At 48.5% G+C, this 21,996-nt stretch overlaps 1 protein-coding gene across 3 annotated transcripts in view; it reads right to left on the minus strand.

Moving 5' to 3' along the window:
• Window positions 1-2,721: 2,721 nt before the first annotated feature.
• The window catches only part of RALY (RALY heterogeneous nuclear ribonucleoprotein), an 87,715-nt gene continuing 68,440 nt past the window's right edge, over window positions 2,722-21,996 (minus strand). Inside the window, exons 3-10 of one of the 3 annotated variants that reach the window (XM_011959458.1) lie at window positions 10,614-10,878; window positions 9,337-9,409; window positions 9,109-9,156; window positions 6,945-7,111; window positions 6,192-6,305; window positions 5,753-5,979; window positions 4,435-4,483; window positions 2,722-3,083 (exon numbers count right to left, since the gene is read on the minus strand). In XM_011959458.1, the coding sequence (XP_011814848.1) occupies window positions 4,439-4,483; window positions 5,753-5,979; window positions 6,192-6,305; window positions 6,945-7,111; window positions 9,109-9,156; window positions 9,337-9,409; window positions 10,614-10,869 (930 nt within the window). In that variant the 5' untranslated portion in view covers window positions 10,870-10,878 and the 3' untranslated portion in view covers window positions 2,722-3,083; window positions 4,435-4,438. The remainder of the gene's footprint in view (window positions 3,084-4,434; window positions 4,484-5,752; window positions 5,980-6,191; window positions 6,306-6,944; window positions 7,112-9,108; window positions 9,157-9,336; window positions 9,410-10,613; window positions 10,879-21,996) is intronic. The other 2 variants (XM_011959452.1, XM_011959465.1) reach the window with 2 other exon arrangements.

Below are 21,996 nucleotides of genomic sequence, written 5' to 3' on the forward strand. Positions count from 1 at the left end.
GCTCACAATCCAGTATACCTACTGGCTGCTCTATTCTTTCAAGGTAGCTGTGAGGATCAAAAATGAGGTTTCCAATCTTGAAAACATCTAAAGACTGGTCCTTTGGGCAGAATCTGGTACCACATTTATCACCATCTCCTTTTGGAGTTTTCAGATGTTAGAAAATGACAACTGTTGCACAGCGGAATGGATGTTTTTGCTGCCCCAACTCGGTGGAACGGCGCACGTGTATGCAGTGTTGGAAGTGAACCTCCTACCCGAGGGTCTGGCTGGGCTTTCCCAGGGGCTGGAGCATCCAGGGGCTTTTCTGGAATACCTGGATGGGACTCTTATTCTCCCTGTCCAGCCTATGACCTGGTGCCAGCATGACTAGGCAAGGCCTTATGGGTAGGAGTAGAGCTGATGCCTGCTACCCCTGAAAGCGTCTTCCCAGCTTTTCTCACAGTCCTCCAAGCCTGGCATACTAAGGAAGCCCATGGTCACAAGCCCATGATCAACCTGACCGTCAAGCTCTGAAACACCGAGTTCCTCAGTAAAGCACGTTTGGGTAGGGCCTGCAGCAGGCATAGAGCACTAGGCTCTGGGGGCACAGGGATAGTGCCCTAGTGCTGTTATGCCCTCAGGGAGAGGTTCATTCAGCTCTAAATCCCGTTCTTTGAACTTTGCCCAAATTCTAATACAGGCTAGCAGCTGTCCCCCATGTTTTACAGATGGGGATACCAAGAGCAAAGGGCAGTAATGACTCCCCAGGGTATTGAAATGGGTGTGCTAGAGCTGACTCTGGCCTTCTGGACAAGCAAAGATGTGGGTACATGGATTGGTGAAGTATGTTCCACTGAGAGCTCTTCAGGGAGATGAGGCACTCGTTGTGGACCGAGCCCCTTCCTCTGTACACCCTCTTCATCTCTCCAAATTGAAGCCTTTGGATTTGACTAAGCTGGGCCAAGGCCCAGCCCAATTCCAAGGGGCCTGTTTCTCACCCCATGCCTGGATCTCATGGCCTTAAGGTCTCAGCCTCCACCATGGGCTCCTGACAAATCTCAACTCTCTCCCTGCTGCCTAGGGTCCCTAGCAGGCAGATATATGGGGACTGTGATCCTCCTGGGGCAGCTAATACTCAGGCAATGGCCAAGCAGGGATTGGGGCCTTTGGCTCAGGTATGAGGCCAGAACTCTGGCCGCCTTGGGGCTGGCCTAGTCAGGCCCCAGGAGAGCTTGGGAAGACCAAAGCGCAGAGCTACACTGGGACCTCAGAGTGCTGGCCTGCCAAGGATGACAGGCAGGAGGACTGCTCAGTGAGAGAGACATGGACAACAAAGACTTCCCTGTGGAGTCTGAGCACTGCCCAAAGCCTCCACCTTCTACCAAAACCTAGAGCCAAAGCCCAGGGGGAAGCTTCCTTGGAGGCTGTAGATCAGGTTGGTTTGAAACGGGGAGTTTTCAGTAAGGACTCCAGCAGATCTGCAAACTCTGAGCAACACGTAAAGATGGAGGGAAAACCTAAAGCCCTTTCTGATGATGGGATTGAATTTTGTGTTAAGGGAAGGCTTCCAGAGGAGAGAACGAGCAATTAACGAGCAGTCGGATGGTCTAGGAGACTTCTTAGAGGTGGCGACACCACAGCAGCAGCTTCATCCTGAGCGGCTATTTCCCAGGTAGAGAAAGTAGGAGCAGGAAGAGTGCGTGCCAGGCCTGGAAGAAAGCCTGTTTCTGGGTGCTGCCCTCCCACAGTTCCATATCAACGAGACCAGCCTAAGTGGCCACATATGAATCCCGCAGCTCACTGGAACACAGTGGGAACTTGTAACCTATGAGTGATCAGGAAAAAAAAAATTGCAGTGGCAGCTGATTCTCTCTTGGGAACTTGAACATGGGGAAAATGGATCCATTCATTGTGGGGAGTTAAGGGGGAAGGAGGTGACATTAGCAGTACACAATGAGCATGTATAAGCAGCACACGTTTGAAGGAACCCGGTTGATTGTTAGAGAACAAATGTCTAGACGGGTGGCCCAAGACAGGGGCAGACAGGCTGTGTGTCTCTTGATGCAAACTTCCTACTGCTTGCTGTCAGTGGAGTGCAACTCTATTCCTTGCTACCAAACCTGCCTGGAGTGTGAAGAACTTGTGTGGTTTGTGAGGCTGAGATGTAGGGTTTGTGTCAGGGGCAGGAAAGGGGTGGTGACAAAAACAGGAGAGGCTGGAGTAAGCAGGATCTTACACCCCACATTCAGGAGGAAGGGTTTGGTCCTGATGATGAAGAGTCAGTAAAGGGATTTTAGGCAGGGAAGGGATACGTTTCAGAAAGATGGCATGGCTGCTGGGAGATGGTATAGGGCAGAAGCAGGAGATTGGGAGGCTGGTGGGAGGACAAAGTCCAAGTGAAAAAATTATAGTGTCCTAAGTCAGAAGAGAGAAAGTACATAGTGGCAGACTCTAGAATCCTTTTAAGAGCTGGGAAAGACCAGACCTAGAAGCTGGGGAAAGAGATAAGGTCTTGACCCACTATGGAGTAAACCAAGTGGGTCACAACTGCTTGACCCTTTGGCCAGCAAGCTGTTCATGGGCCAGCATATCCAACCCTCCCCAGTGGCCCCACTGGCCATTTTAATCACCCCCAAGGACACTAAGATCCAGATGGATCAGTATTAGGCACCCCAGACCAGCTTTTTGGTGGACAGAAGGGCTGGGATATCTTCATGAGAAAACACAAATCATCCCATCTCAGAGCAGGTTGGGATCCAATCGCTTTATTGTCAGGGTCCCCTCCCTGTGGCCCCCCGCCAAACCTATAGAAAAAACCCAAGCCTGGGAGTGTCCTGGGGAGGGGAGGCAGTGTGGGGAAACTCCTGTGCTCTACCCTCTGGCCTAGGCAGCGCAGACAGGGAGGGCTCATGGGGAAGGAGTAGGCCAGTAACTCCACCTGCAGAGGACATGGCACTGGCTGGGATGCGTTGGGGGAGGAGGCACCTGCTGCCAGCTTTCCTCTGGTACCCGCTGGGGGGTGGCATCCAGGGTTGGGTGCCCGGCTTGAGGCCTGGGGCAGCGATGCCCTTCACCTGCTGGTGGCCATTGCTCCTGTCAGGCTGAGAGAGAGAGAGACAAAGAAGAGACTAAGGCCGAGAGGAAGAGACCCTGGTGCTGATAACAGGGGTAGGGAAGAAAGGGTAGAATGATGTCGGGAGACAGAGATACTCTTGCACTCTGGCTGCGGCCTCATAATTTCCTGGCCATGTAACCTTGGGCAAGTCTCACCCGCTCTTTGAACCTCCATTTCCTCACCTGAGCCCATGTAACTCACCTGTGAACTATTTTAACAAGCTTTGGCAAGCATCAGGCACAAACGGGTATAGCAGGATGGCTGGATATGGAGGTTTGTTTGCATTCCAGACAAAACAAACCAAGAAGTTCCAAAAGAAGACTGCAGCATATGTAGAATTTTCTAAAGTTCTTCTTGAGGCCTTTGCTGGTGGGATATCTTACTACAGCATAAATGTGTCATCTATCCAGACACCTCCCTTGGAACACTGGTGTTTGTGACCTTTCTCCACCCAAGCCACCCCAAAGGAATGGGTCAGAGAGTAGGCAGAGCTAGGTGTGGCCTGGCTTTCCTTCAAGGTAGGGCAGAGTAGATGGTGAACAGTGGCCAGAGAGTCGGCTTTGAAGCCTAACACCACTAGGCTGAAATCCAGGCTCCATCAATTACTACCTTATCTCCCTGCCCCCGTTAGTATCTGTTTCCACATCTATTATATTGGTACAATCATCAGCTTGTGGGACTGAAGATGAACTCAGAGAAAGCAGGTGTAGCTCCTCTCATACAGGGCATTTCCTCCCCATGAAAGAATCAAATCCCAGCCCCTAAGCCTGACACATACGTCCTTCACAATCACCCTCTGATGCTAAGCAGAGTCCTCTACCAACCAGGCGGGCACTGCAGCCACAGGAGGCTCTTGGCCTCACCACATACCAAAGACTGTCACAGCTCTGTACGGCTAAGGCCATTCCCCTGGTGTGCAACATTGCTCCCTCAATCACTAGCAGGCTCAGCTACACATCATCTCTTCCATGACCTGGCCTCGCTCTATTGTTATCCTGCTCACACTAGGTGGTAATGGCTTATATCTTCCTCTACCAGACTAGGAGCTCTCAAGGGCAGAGACAGGCAACACGGCTGAGTGTGCTGAGGGAAGGAATCCTTGCTAGGTGGGCCCAGCTGGCCCATTTACGGCACCTGCTTCCTCAGCATGGCAAGCCCTAGGAATGAAGGGGTGTGATGGGATGGCTAGATATGGAGGGGACTTCATTCTTGGGTACAGTCAGTGCTACCAGGCCAGGTTATGCTTCATGACACTTTCTGCACAATCCAGGGAAAAACCAATAACCTCCACTTCACTGCTTCCCCACCCTCTGCCCATCAGGACAGGACCCCTGTACCTGCTTACTGCAAGGCCCCATCATCCGCGTCTGTGTCCTGGCTGTGTTCCTGATAGGGAGGAGGTAAGAGAGACCACACATCACTCACTGCAGCTCTGCCCTGAGCCATCTGTCTAGAAAAACTTCAGGGTCCAGAGAGCATCTAGAGGACACAGTCAGAAGAGGCAGGAACAGCCAAGGGGAATGACTATGGGACCAGCCAACAAAGCTGGCTTGGAAGCTTGTGAGGGTGGTCTGAGGACCCCACACGGGCCAGTGAAGGATGTTCTGGGAGTCGCAGGAGCCCCATTTCTGTGCATAGACAGCCTGCACTGGAGAAGGCTGAAAGCCTTATAGACTGGTGAGCTCCCCATCTCTGGCGGCATCTAAGTCTTTGTTAGAGCCTTTATGGACACTGCTATGCCTGAGCAAATAAGATGAAGGATCAGGCTACACTGAAAGGAGAGATGAGTTGGGCATAAGGCAGACCTCCTAACTGTCATGGCCATGAGCCCATCTGTTCTCATGATAGAACCTAGCAGTGCTGAAAAGGAGAAAGCTGCAGATCCAGCAAGTCAGTCTAGACTCCAACCCTGGTTCAGTCCCTATGAGCTGATTCCCTAAGCACGTCACTCAGTCTTTGAGTCTCAGTTTCCTCACAGGGTAAAATGTGGGAACAGAATATTCTGCATAGTACAGGGCTCTTGTTAAGGTTATGTGAAGTTAGAGAGTATGGTCTGGGTCTTGGTGCTCAATGAGAGTTCATTAAGTAAATGAGGAGCAAGTATACAACCCGTATCCCACAGACTCAGAGTTTGGTCTACCCTCCTACTCAACATAAGCTCCTTGTCAAATGGCCTCCTGCCCTCAGCCTGAATAGTTCCAGTAATAGGTGGGGAGCTCACTCCCTTATGAGACAGCTTTTGCTTCGTGCTTAAGCAGCAACGGCTTTTAGAAAATCCTCAAGTGAAGGTGACACCCACCTCCTGGGTGTGGCCTCCATAAGCCACCCCAGCCCTGCTATGAAGCTCTGCAGGCCGTGTGTGCTCTCTTATGTCCGAATCTCCCCTTCTCCAACTCATGTGGAAACCGGAGGCCAGAATGCGCCTGCACTTAGGGGAGGTCTGCCCTAGGCTCAGTGGGACTTCTGATGGTGTCTGAGATAGGCAAGTGCCCCCTGCTCATTCTTCCCTCTTTCCCCCAGGACCAGAACCCCTGGGAAGGAGAGAAGAGGGAGTTCACAGTGGGGGCAACCAGTTCAGGCTGCCCGTTGCCCTGTTGGTCTCCTGAGAGTAGGAGTGCAGTCAAGTCCCAGTTGTGCCCCTGGCCAGGCCCTCACCAGCTCTTCCTCGCTGTGTGTCAGCAGCCCCTCCTCATCGCCGTCGTCTCGGGTCCGTACTTCTCCCTGGGGCAGGCCTGCCTCAGAAGTCGTGTTCTCTTGGGGGGCTGGTGGCCGACTGCCGCTACTGCCACCACCGCCGCCGCCGCCACCACCGCCGCCACCGCCGCCGCCGCCACCACCGCCACCACCGCTGGCACCACCTCCATCACCCTTCTTCTTGCCATCTTGAGGGGAAGGGGTGGAGGAGGGGAGAATAAAACTCAGCCTGGGGCAGCTGTCTAGGGCAGCACCTTAGCAGAAGCTGGCCTCAGCATGGTGAGTGCAGGTGACTCGGGATCTGCAGGGCCACTCTAGCTCCTCTCTCCCATGTATTATTTCCCCATGCTCTGCCCTGTGCCCTAGTCGTGGAGGTGGGTGAGAATCCTCAGAGGCTGACCTGGATTGGCCTTTTGCTCTGCAGCGATCTGCTCCAAGCGGCTCAGCAGGGCATCGATATTGGACTTGATCTGTGTCAGCTCCGTCTTGATGGCTTGCAGCTCACTGCTCTTTACTGGGAGTGGAGGGGGGACAGGGCTGTCATCTATGGGGCTAGAGGCTTGACAGTAGCACAAAACCTCAGCCCTGTTCTTTCAACCAGGAAAGCAGTTATTATTATTTTTTTCCCTACTCAGGGAAAAGGCCTCCTCCTTGGACTAACTGGCATCCATCCCTACAGTGACAGTGAACACTTCTGAACCTGGCTTTCTTTTCTCCCGATATCTCAACTCTGAAAGGGACCAAGGAAAGACAGGAGCACAGGTGTGTATGTGTGGTGTGCTCTTCTGTGCGCACCTGAGCAAGAACATATGTCTTCTGCCATCTGAATTCCTGCGTGCTTAGTTAAGCAGTATGTGTGTACCAGAGTGAATGTGGAGTAGTGGGCCTGTGTAGACCTGTCCTTATCCTTCCTAGAGGAAAGATGGCATCATTTCTTCACTGGGCACCATATCCAGCACTGGACCCTCTGTACCCTACCCAACCCACCCCCTCCTCCTAAAACAGCTGTCTCCTCATAGAAATGCATGAAAATACTTGGTTGTGTTAGAGCAGCAGAACTGTGGAAGATTTGTTCTTTTATCTATTTTCCAATGTAAAAAAATGTGATTCTATTATTTTGCTAATGATAAAAAAAGATGATATAGTTACTCACACTTGATCTTGGCTGAGCTGGTGGTGATGGCTGTGGAGCGGGCAAAGAGCTTGACAGGTATGTTAGTTTTGACACGCCGGACCAAAGGGACTGTGACCCGGGGTCGCTTCACAGGGACTGCCCTGGGCACCGGCACCGGCGACAGACGGCCCCGGTAGTCGAAGAGCCTGTGAGGGCAGATGGGCCAAAGGCTGCAGCATGGCTTGTGGCCACCAGGCAGGTATTGCAGCTCCAGCTCCAAATGTGTGTGGCTGGTGAGGGGCTGGGAGGCCTACACTAAACACAACTCTGCAGGCTCCCAGCTACCCCTGGAGTGAAGAGGAAGGGCTCTCCGGACCCTGATGGCTGTTGGGATCCTCACGACCTCACTACAACCTCTCCAACCATCCAGGCCAAGTAAGGGCAGGCAAGGCAGCAGGTGGTAGTGGTTACACTCCATTCAAAAGAGGAGACATCCCTGGGTCCCCTGACACCCAGGCCTGCTCTATTACATGACCTGACTTCTGCTTGGTCAACTGCCACCCCAACCTCTGCTCAGAGTTTGCAGCAAATCTCAAAGCAGCACAAATCCCCAGCTAGGAATATAGAGGTATGGGAGTGCGGATCAACTGAGCCTGCCTAAGTCTCAGTTTCCCCATATGCCAAATGAGGACAGCTACCCAAATTCAGTGTCCACCCAAGGGTATAGCATGAAAGAATTTGGTTAAAAACACACTTTAGAATGTGTTAATAGATGAAAGGTCAGGGTACTGAGACCCTCAGCTCACGAGCCCATGACCTCAGAGGCGTAAGACTGAAGTCTACGCCCTTTCCTTACTTGACCTCCTTAATCACCACACCCTTCATGCTCCATTCCAGAGACAAAGGCCAGTGGCCTGGGACAGTATCAAGGTTGGGCAGCTCAATTAGACCCCCCAAGGCTCCCAGGCTGTGCATTGCTCCCAACCAAAGTCATCTCCCAGCCCTCTCCCAGAGGGCTTCCTTTCCAGCTGACCAGGCAGAAACTCAGTAGGTTGAGAAGCAGTCTTTCCCACATCTGCTGCTACCACCTTTTTCAGGGAATTGCGGCTGTAGGGGGTATACTCCATATCATTTTTCCTAACAATAGCCAGGAAATCTGTCACCAGTGGGCCAAAGCCCCATTCCTTGGGGCTCCTTTGTTCAGGGAGCCCCTCCCTGGAGGTGGTGATGGCTGCAGATGGCGAGTCTCTGGGAATGGATCCAATCCCAGACCCTGCATTTCTGCCCCCAAGGGGAGGGGACGGCTCTGGCCTTGGTCAGAATCACTGAACCACAGAATCCCAGAGCTGGAGGAGCCTGGAGAGATCACTTGGTGCAAACCCATTTCACAAACTGGGAAGGGAATTTGCCCAAGGTCACACAATCCATTCAGTGGCAGAGCTGAGATTAGCACCTAAATCTTCCAACTCCCAGGGTATTTCCCATACACCACACTGTCTCCTGAAACCATTCACAGGGGGTTGGGGTGGACGACTGGTGCTCAGAGAGGCACTGTTCTTCTTGGGCTGCCTGGGGTGGGCTAAGATGGACAGAGGGAGAGAAGGAGGTAGGAGGAGAGATTTGAGTTAGTCTCTACCATGATTTCTACTCAAGAATGTGGCTAGTGCTGTTGTAGTGGGAGCCCACAGCCTCTGGGCTGGAGTCTGGGTAGGGCTTGGGAGTAGAGGGTAGGCCACAGCCCATCAGGGACTAATCAGACTTCCAAATGGCTGCTGGCCTCTTGTCTCTAAATATAAACCCAAGAGGCTTAGACTGAGCTCTGGGGTTCCTACCAGCTGCTTGGGTACTTCACAGAGGGAAAGGCTCAAACTCCTTGCAATCAGCGCTATACCCTGTTGTGTATTCCAACTGGCCACATTTATACAGCTCTTGGCTGTACAGTCTCCTTGAGTCTCAACCAAGGACAAAAAGGAAAAAGGGTAGTTAGCGTGGTAGACAGTGTGCTATGGCAGTAGGAGCTCTGGCCTGGGTATCCGCAGAACAGGACCCCAGTCTCAGCTCTGCCACTGACTGGCGGAGCAACCCTAGGCAAACCTCTGGGCTTTGGTTCTCATTTGGAGAACTGAGTGGGCTGCACCAACAATCTCTCAGGACCCTTCCAGCTTGGCTGTTTCACGCCTGGGCACGCCCCTCCCCTGCTCACCTGTCGTAGAAGTCGTCCCGGTAGTAATCATAGTCAAAGATGTAGCCACTGGGGAAACAAAGGGGAGAGGGCTGGAGCTTAGGGACGGCCACTCAGCCCACTTTCCACAGGCCCTCATCTCCAAACACCTCCCCAAGTTCTAGACTCAGCACACTGTCACACCAGCATTTACTCCCTCTGTGGAAAGAGAGAGCCATCCCACCCAGACAGACAGACAGACAGCCCCACCTGTATATGGCAGATGCTGCTCTCTTTAGCCCCTTGGGTCTGTCAGGCTTAGGCTCTCCAGCCATGTTGATGTCTGTGTGGAGGGAGAAGGCAGAGTTGGAATGCTAGCATGACAGTAGTGTGCCCACACCCACCACCCTCATGCACACACACAGCAATTCATGTGCTTACATGGTATACACATGGATTCTGCTCACTGATGGCACCAAAAAAGGTCTTCACACATCTAGTCTTCAAACATTAGATTCATATCCAGATATCACATGGATATGCCTGTTTACATGTCCGTACACTTTCAGATCCATCCATACACACTCATAAACATGTCCTCCCCCACCCCACCCCCCCCACACGTCGAGTATTCCCATACACATTCTGAAATACACTCATGTAAATGCATAACACTTCAGGTACATGGGAACACATACATAGAGCCACCCTCACACACACATTCACATATCCAGGTAAGAAAGTCACACACAGATAATGTGTACTCTCAAGTACACTCAGTATAGACAACTACCAACATGCAAATGAGCCAATGCACATTCACACAGATGTTCTACCAAACACCTTCATGCCTAGAATAATGCTTACTACATGAAAAGGTCTCAATAAATACCTGGTAAATATATGCGTATCTGCTGACACATTCAAATATATTCTCTCTCTCTCACACACACTACACCTATACATACAAAGGTATGCGTCCACACATCTCCACATGTTCAGTCAATCCATATACTTCTTGTTCAGGAAAAAAACACATATAGATACCCCTTTTCAAACATACACATATACACAGGAGTAAATGCACATACATGAACACCGTACATACTTCAAGAGAGACCACTAGCATAGTCATATCACATGGATGTGACACCAAGGCCAAGCGTATTCACATTCTCCTTGTGCTCCCAGACCCTCCTGCTTGCTCTCAGAAAGAGTTCTAACCTAAGGGATCTGTACCCGGTGTAACAGGCTGTTCTAGGCCATTCTGGTCTCTTTCTCTGGAGAATCTGCATTTTAACTGGAACTGTAAAGCGTGTAACTAAGAAGCTCTGAGAAAGCAGAGATAGGTCAGAAGTGTTCTCCAGAGGCTTCTAAAATTCTTCCCTACAGGGATTAATTTCATAACTACTTAAACATACCTTATAAATTTATACAATCTCAGAGCCGTGGTAGTGGTGAGAGAAACAGAGAAGGGGTTTAAGAACCGGATAGTGATAGCAGCTACTCTAGAGAATACTAGGAGAATATAGTGGAGAGAGGCTTACCCAGGGTTTGCCCGGCCAGCACCCGCCCATTCTCTCCCAGCACAGCTGCCCGGGCATGGCGCTCGTTGGAGTACTGAACAAAGGCATAGCCCTTGTGCACAGAACAGCCGGCCACACGGCCATACTTAGAGAAGATGGTCTCCACATCTGACTTCTTCACCAGAGCTGTGTTGAGGTTTCCAATGAACACTCGAGAGTTGATGGACTTGGGGTCATTCTTGTTGGTCACGTTGCTTGCCTGCATCTTCAAGGACATGGTGCCTACCTGAAGAGAGAGAGCTGCTGTGAAGTTGGGTCCCTGGGCTGGACTCAAGGACTGCCCACGGCCCATATCCTGGATAAATGAATTGCCTCTTACCTTCCTTAACCCTTATAGCATCCAGCTTACCTGTTTCTGCATCTTATTTTCTTGTCATGGTACCAAGAGTTGCCACATACTGGCTGCTGACCTCATGCCAGGTGCTTTACATACATCCCCTCATTTGGTACTCACATGATACGCAGAACCACAACATTTTACAAGGGAGAAATCTCACATTCAGAGAGGCCACGATGCTAGTGAATGGCAGGACTGGGATGTGACCCCCTCATCTGCTTGACTCTAATTCTTCTGAGTCTACTTCTTTAATGCTCATCTCAAATGTTATTCCATTCAGGATCTAAATCTGAAGATCTTCAATGTAGAACCATGGTCACATGGTATTTGCAAATGATGTTTACTCTAGACCACCACATGATGAAAATTGCAGGGTCTGGGCGTGGTGGCTCAAACCTGTAATCCCAGCACTTTGGAGGCCGAGACAGGTGCATCACCTGACAGGTGCATCAGGAGTTTGAAACCAGCCTGGCAAACATGGTGAAACTCTGTCTCTACTAAAAATACAAAAAATTAGCCAGGCGTGGTGGCAGGCACCTATAATCCCAGCTACTTGGGAGGCTGAGGCAGGAAAATTGCTTGAACCTGGGAGGCAGAGGTTGCAGTGAGCTGAGATTGTGCCACTGCACTCCAGCCTGGGCGACAGAGCAAGACTCTGTCTCAAAAAAATAAAACAAAGAAAAGAAAACAAAACTGCTTAGTCTGATCCAGACACAGACCTGTCTGAATTGCTACCAGCCATTTTTTTTTTGAGACGGAGTCTCGCTCTGTCGCCCAGGCTGAAGTGCAGTGGCCAGATCTCAGCTCATGGCAAGCTCCGCCTCCCGGGTTTACGTCATTCTCCTGCCTCAGCCTCCCGAGTAGCTGGGACTACAGGTGCCCGCCACCGGGCCCGGTTAATTTTTTTTTTTTTTTTTTTTTTTTTTTTTTTTTTGTATTTTTTAGTAGAGATGGGGTTTTACCGTGTTAGCCAGCATGGTCTCGATCTCCTGACCTCGTGATCCGCCCATCTCGGCCTCCCAAAGTGCTGGGATTACAGGCTGGAGCCACCGCGCCCGGCTGCTACCAGCCATTTTGAAAAGGGTATGCTAGCTAAGCCTGATATGGTTTGAATTTGTGTCTGTGCCCAAATCTCATGTCTAATTGTAATCCCCAGTGTTGGAGGTGGGGCCTGGTGGGAGGTGACTGGATCATGGTGACTGAAATCATGGATTTCCCCCTCGGTGCTCCTCTCGTGATAGTGAGTGCTCATAAGATCTGGTTGTTTAGAAGAGTGTAGTACCTCCCACTGTCTCTTTTCCTCCTGCCCTGGCCATATGAAGACATGTCTACTTCCCCTTCTCCTTCTACTACAATTGTAAATTTCCTGAGGCCTCCTGAGAAGCAGAGTCCTATACAGCCTACAGAACTGTGAGCCAATTAAACTTTTCATTATAAATTACCCAATCTCAGGTATTTCTTTATAACAGTGCAAGAATGGACTAATACAAAGCCTCACCAGGTACTCGCTGTGGGCTAAGGGTGGCATACAATACTGAATAATCCCAAGATCCCACAAATGAATGTCATGATTACTCATATTTTACCAGAAATTAATTGACAAGTTCATTAGCTTACTAGTAACGAGCATTCAAACCCAGGTCAGTCCGTCCCTAAAGTCTATTTCTTTCAACTTTATCATTTTGCTTCCCAGAGCTAAAGCCGATTTAGATACCACAGAAAATCAGCACATTCACCTGAGAATTATTTTTAATAAATTTATTTTTTAGTTACCCATATTAATACTAACTCGTTCAAATATTTTTCTGTTTGGCGTAGACATAAGACTGCACCTACCCTTTGCTCTCTATATTCTGGTCAGGTCTTTTACCCCAAAGGGCTGTACAAATTTTTCCCGCAGAGTTTATGGCTAGGCATTGGCACCACGGGGAAAGGGAAAAGGAGAGAAGCTCAGTTTCAGCAGGAAAAGCCTAACTTAAGCCTTGGCATTCGCGGTTCCCGGCCCAGTCTTCTGCTCATGGGTATGGGTTGATGCCGCTCTCTTTTGGAACCCTTCTATCTCAATAACCTAACCTTAGGACCATTTCAGGTGATAGAAGACTCCAAAGAGCATATATAAAAACTTTCATCAGTCTGCCAGCCTACTTACCTAATATTTTGGGGGATTTTCTTTTCAGTGAACTGGAAAAAATAAATCTGTATCTCTTATCCCACAAGAGACTTTTCTCCTAAATCCTCCCTGCCTGGAAGCTGGCATGTTCTGACCAGCAGGTGGTACTGTTTACAACGAAATCATAGGCTGGACCTGAGCCCAACTTGGGAAGACACTGCTCCTGGGGTTAGGCTTACCTAATGGATATACTGGAGTCAGGAGTGCATTATCTCAGATAAAGAAAAGGGGCTGAGAGGGTCCCATCACTGCTACTGATGAAGGGGCTGGTTCCAGCTTTGGAACTGACTTGGAAAGAGACAGACTCTGGTTAGTTTACCTGTGGTTCCACTCATCTACACTTATTAGGCAGTGAGGGACACAAAGAATAACACACTGCATAGCATACGAGCCAGGAAATGCTCAATGCTTGTTGTTCCCATGGGCTTGCCATTCCTCACAGTTCTCGCTGACAGTCCCTCTCCTACATGGATGCCAAGCCACTCAAGGGTTAATTCTTTGTCTATCGATGGGTATACAAGAAGTTAATAGGGCCCCTGTGTGGGCATCAGATGATTCTCTCCTAGGTAGTTCAGCTCAAAGAGCTACAGTTTTGGCCCAGGGAGAAGCCACCTGCTTTGCCTAGAGGGAGTCAACCAAGCCTGGGGTGTGGATGGAGACAGAGTGACCTCTACTGGGAGCCACAAGCACCACTGAGCAGGAAGCATTTGCTGAACAGCTGTTCATGGTATGGTGACAAGATCAGTACTCACCTCCCTGACTGGTGAGCCAAGTTTTTAAGGTTTGGCTCTGCCAGTCTTTTCTCTCATTCCCTGGGGTTTGGAATGATGCACATAAAAGAACTTTGCAAACCCTAAAGTCTTTCACAAGATCTTGTAATTACACTGGCTTGCACCTCTTTATTCCAATACTGCCATCTGCAAGCCCCATTCTAGATGAGGGTAAAGGTCAGAGTGGAACACATTCTGTAGAATGTCAAGGAGGGGCAGCCAGAAGCCATGGCATATGAACATCAGTTTTCTGATCTGTAGAGGAGAGACTTGGGAAGTGTATGTATGTGGTTCCAAGTGCTGCTCTAGGTGAGAAGTCTGCAGTTAAAAGGAGAAATGCTCACCTATGGCATGCTCTAGGCACCCAACCTCTGAGCTCCTCGTCTAAACAGCCCCCTATCCACTTTCATGCCCTGCACACTCCTCTGGAAGCAGGATGGGCAGGATGTGCTACTGTTGTATGGACTGCCTCAGCCCAAAGAGACAGGTATCTAGGAGGGTGTGGAAAGGCTTGAGTGACCACACACATGTTGATGAGGCTCCTCTAAGTGAGGAATAGAATTGGGAAATGGAATGAAAAGGAGGTGGGGCCAGACTAGGTCTCCCTGAACTGCCAGGTTCAGGTACAGAATCCTAATGAGTCCAAGAATTCTAAATTCAGACATGGTATTCCAAGTTGTTAGGGACATCACAATTTATTAGCTTCACTTAGAACCTTCAAATGTTTAAACATATGGTACATGGGTCTCTATTTGTACTCTTATTACTCTGCCCTGCAAATGTTACAGGGCAGGCCTGACAAAACTTGAGGTACAGTAAGTGTTCAATCAATATTAGGGAGGGAGTGGTTAAACGTTATGTCCCAGGAGGTGGTGAGAAGGTCTAGCTGTGGACTGCCTTAAGTGGTGAGGACCACTGGGGCAGAGGTCCCAGATACCTTTTTCTAATCTTTGACCCAAACACCCACCTCCACAGACCAACTCAATCCCTCCCACCCAATTCTTGTTATGCTTTTCAAGGCTTCCACCTAGCTTAGAGTGGCAGCTCTAGAAAATATTGACATCCATTCAGCAGGAGCTACTTGACTTGGTAAGCTATTTCCTGCCCAGGGCCAAGCTCTGCCTCTCAGATTAGCTGTGTAATTGAGAGCAAGGTGTCTGCAGCCCCCAGGGGTCCTAGGTTTAGCAATGAGCTGAGGAGAGGTGGGTAGAAGGACTGTTCTTGGTGGTTGGGGGAAGGGAGAGAAGCAAATTTGTTCCTAGAGACTTCTGCAATGTCAGATGAGCAGAGACCTGTGTGCACATGGAGCTTATAAATGCTCTCACTCGGAGGAATGGAAGTTTTACCCACAGTAAAAACTTGGCCAGGATGCCACAGCTAGTGAGTAGCAGAGCCAAGATTACCCCATGGGTCCTCTGACGCTAAGTCTAGGGTCCTTACATTCCATTTGTCATTTTGGGCTGGTGAGAGACAGGCCCCAAGACAGTGGGGAGCTGGGAGAGACCACAGTGTCTCAAAAAAAAAAAAAAAGCCATGTTTCAGAAAACTGGGGACTGGCTCCCCAGTAAGTGCCTTCACCTATACCTGCAGGAGAAACAATTGCTGCGTAAAACCTGGGCCTTTTAAGTTAGTTAAAATCCACTAGGGACACACGCTTTGAAATGCAATTTACAGCTCAAACGGATAGGCCTGCTTCTCCAGGCTAGTAAGAGCAGAAGAAACGTGGCAAAAACAAATTCATTTTTTTCCAGTTGAAACATTTCAGCTAGAAATTGTTTTTGAACACAGGACAGCCAAGCCTGAACATGGAGAAAAGTGACAGGGGTTCGCAAAGGTAGAAAAGTCCTAAAAGTTACCTCTGAACTTTGGGTAAATGAGATACCCCAAGAGCCGTCACAGTAAAAACAGCCACTGGCTGGGCACAGTGGCTCACGCCCGTAATCCCAGCACTTTGGGAGGCCAGGACTAGCCCAGCTAACATGGCGAAATCCCGTCTCCACTTAAAACAAAGGAAAAAAAAAAAAAGCCAGGCATGGTGGTGTATGTCTGTAATCCCAGCTACTTGGGAGGCTGAGGAAGGAGAACTGTTTGATCACGCCACTGCACTCCAGCCTAGGCAACAGAGCGAGACTTCCCATCAAAAAAAAAAAAAAAAAACAGCCACTAATTACTGAATGCTGCATGGTATTACAGTATTTAAGCCTCACAACAGCCCTGTGAGGAGCTGTTTGACATAGGGAAACTGAGACAGGTTCAGAGAAGCAAGGTAATTGGTTAACAGAGCAAAGCCAGAACTGGAATCGGGACCTCAGAAACAGGTATCTGCAGCTATCTTGCACATGGCACAGGGATGCCTTGGGTTCTGACTTCCCCAGCAAGATTATGTTACCTTGCGTCAGCCACTCATGCTCTCCTTGGTCCTTGCCCTTTCCCTTTTCTATTACAATTCCTCATGGTTGCACAGAATTTAGTGAACAAAGCCAGTTTATATCTCTTGTAGTATGAGTGTGCCTCCTCCACCAAATCTGTGTTGAAACCTAATCCCTACTATGATGGTATTAGGAAGTGGGGCTTTGGGAGTGATTAGGTCCCAAAGGGAAGGGAAAGCCCTCAAGAATGAGTTTAATGCCTTTAAAGAAAAAGAGCAGGCCAGGAAGTGGCTCATGCAAGTAATCCCCGCACTTTGGAAAGCCAAGGTGGGAGGATCCTTTGAGGCCAGGAGTTGGAGACCAGCCTAGGCTACATCACAAGACCCCATCTCTACAAAATAAATAAGAGGCCCAGACAGCTACTTTGCATCATTCACCATGTGCGAACACAGTGAAAAGATGGTTGTCCATGAACTTGTAAGAGGGCTCTCACCAGACATCTGTAGCCCAGGCTAGAGTACAATGGCATGATCTTGGTTCACTGCAACCTCTGCCTCCTGGGTTCAAGCAATTCTCCTGCCTCAGCCTCCTGAGTAGCTGGGACTACAGGTGCCCACCACTATAGCCAACTAATTTTTGTATTTTTAGTAGAGATGGCGTTTCACCATGCTAGTCAGGCTGGTCTTGAACTCCTGATCCATCCGCCTTGGCCTCCCGAAGTGCTGGGATTACAGGCATGAGCCACTGCACCCATCCCGTCCCACTGTATAAGTGAAAAAAAAAAAAAGGATCAGCAAAGATAAGTGACTTACTTAAGGTCAACCAGCTGGTGAGGGGAGTGTAGCTAGGGGTCCTGAATCAAGGCTTCTTACTCGACACTCTCCATTCCACTGTCTCAATGGCTGTCTTAACACTCTATAATATACTCTGCCATGTCACCCCTCATGTGCTCCCAATAATGCCTATCAGATCAAGTCTAGTCTCAGGCACTCAGAGAACTCTGTAAATCCTCCCCAGTACTGAATCTCTTCCTCTTGAAATGCTCATTTCAAGGGAGGAGCTGCTGCTTTAGGTCTTGATGCCCCCAGCGCTTTTTATAGTCTCTGTCTTGGTTCAGTCTTGCTGGGCACCTCTGGCCTTACTCTCCTGCACGGGGATGAGGGTAACAGCAGCCTGTGGCCAGCTCTCTGCCCGTAGATAACCCTGGGGACATCCGGGTGGCTCAGAAGGAAAATAGCTGCTAGTGATGGGAAGACTATTTCTGGAGAAAGTCAAGCAATTAGACTCATCAGTGTCCAGGGCCTCCTTGGTCTGGAGGCTTCTGCTTTTATCAGGCAGCCAGGAATGACAGAACATCTATTAATCTCATTAAACTGGCCAAGTCCTGGCTCATTAGCAGTGCCCAAATGATTATTACTGGCCAGACAGGACTAATTTCCCAAGGAATGCTCTTTAGTTCCTGACCATTCTCAAGAGTCAGCTCCCTGCATGTCAAACAGCAAAAGCTCCTGGATGGGTGAAGTGTAAACACTGCAGGCTACGGGTCCAGAAGGCTTGGCCTTGGCTCTGCTGTTCTTAGTCATGTGACTTGCAACAAGTCACGTAACTTCTCTAGGCCTTCTCGGCTTTAATCCGAAAACAGAAATAATCTCTTCCCTGATTACCTTTCAGGTCCAATGTAAGAATCAACTAGGCTAACCGATGTGAAAGTGCTCTGTTGCATCTGTAATATACTATCAAAGGATACGGATTATGCCAATTTCTATTATTACCCAGTTCCTATCTCCTTCACTCATTTAACAAACATTTCCTGAATGTCCTCCTCTGTGCTGGCACTGTGGAGATGCTGGGAAACACAGCACTCCCCAGTCTTCTGCTCTACTTGCTTTTCAAGAAGCCCTCTCTCTGGGAACCTGTTTTTAAAGACGATATCGTAGTAACAAAGGACAACTGCATATGAAATAGCAAAAATAGCTCAGGCTCTAGAGTCAGACAGGACTGAGCTCCAGTCCGAGATCTATCACTTAAAACTGTAACTGTGGCCATATCCTTTCACCTTGCTGGGCCTGAAAGTCCTCAACTGTAAAGTGGAAATTATACCTACCTCCCAGAATTAGAATAAGAACTGGAGACAATATGAGTAAAGTGCCGGTATAATGGGTAGGACTGGTAGGTATTAAGAAACTGGATAACCCAAATGCTCTATGAAAACAGATGAACCTAGCCTGGCACTCTAGCTCCTCCACATCCTAGCCCTAAGATGACATGTTCTTTACTATGTCATCTCCCTGTGCACCACACTTTGCCTGAGAGGAAGGGAGCTGGGGGTAGGGAGTAGGGAGCCTATGCATGTTCTCCCTTGTCCTAGTATCTGCAACCAAACCTAGAAACTTCATAAAGGTGTCCCCGCCCCATTCCTGTCAGACCACTACTGTATGGGGCTGGGAGAGGAGCGAATACCAGCCAGGAGGGGTTCCAGCCTTGCTGAGTCATTCTCACCCCTCAACTGTACTGTGAGGTCCTATACTACTGACGTTGGTATCCGTATCTGATAGGCCCTGAGAGGACATCCCAAAGCAGAAACAGAAGGCAGGCCTCAGTTATCTCCCCATAGCATGGTCTGGGTATATAATCCCACCCTCCTGCATCCTGAACACTAACTCTACTCTTGTCTGGGGCCTTAGGCTGAGGCTTACCATCTGTAACAAGCTCCCCTTCCTAGTTCCAGGAAGGGGACAAGTTAAGGAGGGATGGGTAGGCAATTTATGCCTATAATCCCTGATACTAGGTTAGAATTAAGGACCTACAAATGATTGTCAGCCTCTTTATTTTTTGCCATAGAAGTCATCCAAACACCTACTTGTCCATCTGATCGTAATTATAAATATCCAAATATGGAGCTAACTATGGACTGGGTATTATCAAATAACTAACAAATCAATCATTTATTTATTTATTCAGCAGTTGGGTCTGGGACCTCAAGCAACTCCCCGTCCAGCAGGGGACATCTATCATGGCCACAAGGCACACATGCCCTGAGATGGTCTACTGTCCAAGCAAAGTAGTCTGGGAGATCAGAGAAGGGGTAGGAGCAGCATGGAAGGCTCTACCAAAAGGGAAAGTGTTTAAGAGGAATTCCCATTGAGTAGTGACAGTGGGAGAGGCCTGGCAGGAGGAAGGAACAATATACAAAAGGTATCCCTTTCTCCTCTTTGATCCCCTTATTCTCCTCTTCCTCCTGTACATAGAGCTGGAAACAGAAGTTTGAAATACAAGAATGTCTTCACTGTTGTCTCCTGCTTCCCTGGAGAGATGCATACTTATTCTTGCCTTGAGGGAGAACAAAAAGGGAACACACAATTTAATATGTAGAACTTTATACCAGGCACTGAGTTGAAAGCTTTACAGGCATAATCGCTTGTAATCCTGATCACAATCTATTGAGATATGTAGTATCACCTGCACTCTACAGATACAACTGATACTCAGAAACAACTTAATTTGTCTACAGTCACATTAAGTTGCATGCTTTGGATGGAAAGACTCAAAGGCTTGTCTGATTCTAAAGCCTGTGTTATTCCCGTTCCATTAGATTGCTCCCACTGAGCCCCCATCCACAGGAAGAATGGTCCTGGCTTTGCTGACATGCCATATAACCTAGCTTTTAAACCATGTGACCACAAAAGGTACTCCAGGCCCAAACATGTGATCATGATAATCATCATCAATACTTGAGGAGTACTTACATGCCAGGAACTGCACTAAGGCTTTTGCTATGAGATAGTGACGATATATGTTATGACCATTTCACATATGAGGAAACTAAGGCTTGGTGTTTGGTCTCACTCAAGCCAGGAAATGGCAGAGGTAGGATGAATATGTGCGACACCAGAGCTGATCTCATAATCTTGGCCCAGAACGGCTTCAAAACTGGGCATGCCCTGTATCTGCCTGGTCAGTTTCTTCCTCTACCTCCTAACACCGATCCTTTGAGCATAAACTCACAGGGCCTAGCTGAAGGCATACTCTCAAGTCCAAGAGCCAATCAGCACTTGCTGTGAGCTTTGGGGATGACCCCCGCCCCCTTCCTATGCCTTAAGGGTTGGCTCCTCACAGTGATAATGTGGCAAGATTAGTCACTGCTTGCTGTTGGTTGATTATAGCTATTCTTTTCTGTAAATGAAGTTTAAAAGTCATCAAAGGGTTTGTCGGCTGTGACTTATGAGCCTCTTTCCCACAGGGAAGTCAGGCAGTGACAAATGCCCCTCTTGTTTTGCCATCCATTACAAGTTGGAAGGTGCCATGTTCCAATTACTAGAAATCCCGATGGAGCTCAAGGAAAACCCTGCTCCAAGCTATGGCCATTACTCAGGCCTGGCAGGGCTGCCGTAGGCCCAGGCCCAACTGGGTAGGAATGGAATAAGAGTGTTCTTCTGATTTTGTGAGCAGGCCCCTTCTACCCCTTAACTTATATCCCTGGTGGTTTATCCTAGACACATTTCACAGACAATAAAAACATGGGTACCATGTGGGCTGTCTGAAAGTACAGCAGGATCAAGACTGCTTACGACAAGCAGACATAAGGAAATAAGGTCATGCTGTCCTATGAACTGGGCAGGAAATATGATGTTGAGGAAGGGTGGGGAAGGCAGAGGATAAAGTATGTAGGATGTTCAAAGAAAGAAGTGAGTAAAAGGAATCTTACAGATCCTCTAGAGTAACCAATGGCCTCAGTACTGAATACTCATTATATGCCAGGCCTATCTAGCTAGATGCTGTGGAACCAGAGATGAATAAAGTCCCTGGTTCCTAGGATATGCCATGTGATCTAGGGAACAAAAAAACCTAGGTCATGTGGCATACCCTTGAGGGTAAATAAGAAAAATTAAGGCTCAGAGAAAGGGACTTGCCCAAGGTAACAAAGTAAGTTAGAGTCATTAAAAAAAAAAAAGAAAGCAGATCTCTACCATTGGTGATACAGTGACAAGGGAGCCCACATGGGGAACAGGCTCCTTACACAGAACACGCCACATAACTCCCATTCAAATCCTACCTACTTGCTTACTTACCACACCTTTGATCTCTGGCAAATCCTATAACCTATCCAAAGTTTCAGAAAATTTACTACAGAATTGTGGAGAAGATTAAATAATACATGTACAGTGCACAGCAGTAGGCAAATACTAAGTACTCAAAACATTATTTACCATCAAATAATCCCCAAAGCAGCACTTTGAGGCAAGTATTATTAATCTCATTTTACAATCAAAAGACTGAGGTTATTTTTCACATTGTCACACTAAATAAGTCAGTACTTCTCAAAACTATTTGTGGTGAAGAAGCAGTTTTTTCTTTTGTTTTGCTTTTTAAACTTCACTTTGAGTAACATAGCTCTAAGCCACTCTTGCCCAACTGTGAACTTCTATGAAACCAAAGCAAAGAAAGCATGAAGTTTACTTCATTTCTTTCCAAGTCCTTGAGCCTGATTGTTTTTAGATATCAGTGTCAGACTAATTTACAAAAACTATCCAGTTTTTTTTCCTCTTCTTGTCTCTCTCTCGAGGGAAGGGGATAGGCAGAGTGACTTGCCACCTAGAACTTCGAGTGGTGATTTATCTTGGTCTCTGCTCTACATCATGCTACATCCTGCAAGGGAAGACGATCTAGGCTTATGGGGGACTGGAACCACTCTCCTGGA

The sequence above is a fragment of the Colobus angolensis genome, unplaced genomic scaffold, assembly GCF_000951035.1.
Source record: "Colobus angolensis palliatus isolate OR3802 unplaced genomic scaffold, Cang.pa_1.0 Scaffold114, whole genome shotgun sequence".
NCBI lineage: Eukaryota > Metazoa > Chordata > Mammalia > Primates > Cercopithecidae > Colobus > Colobus angolensis.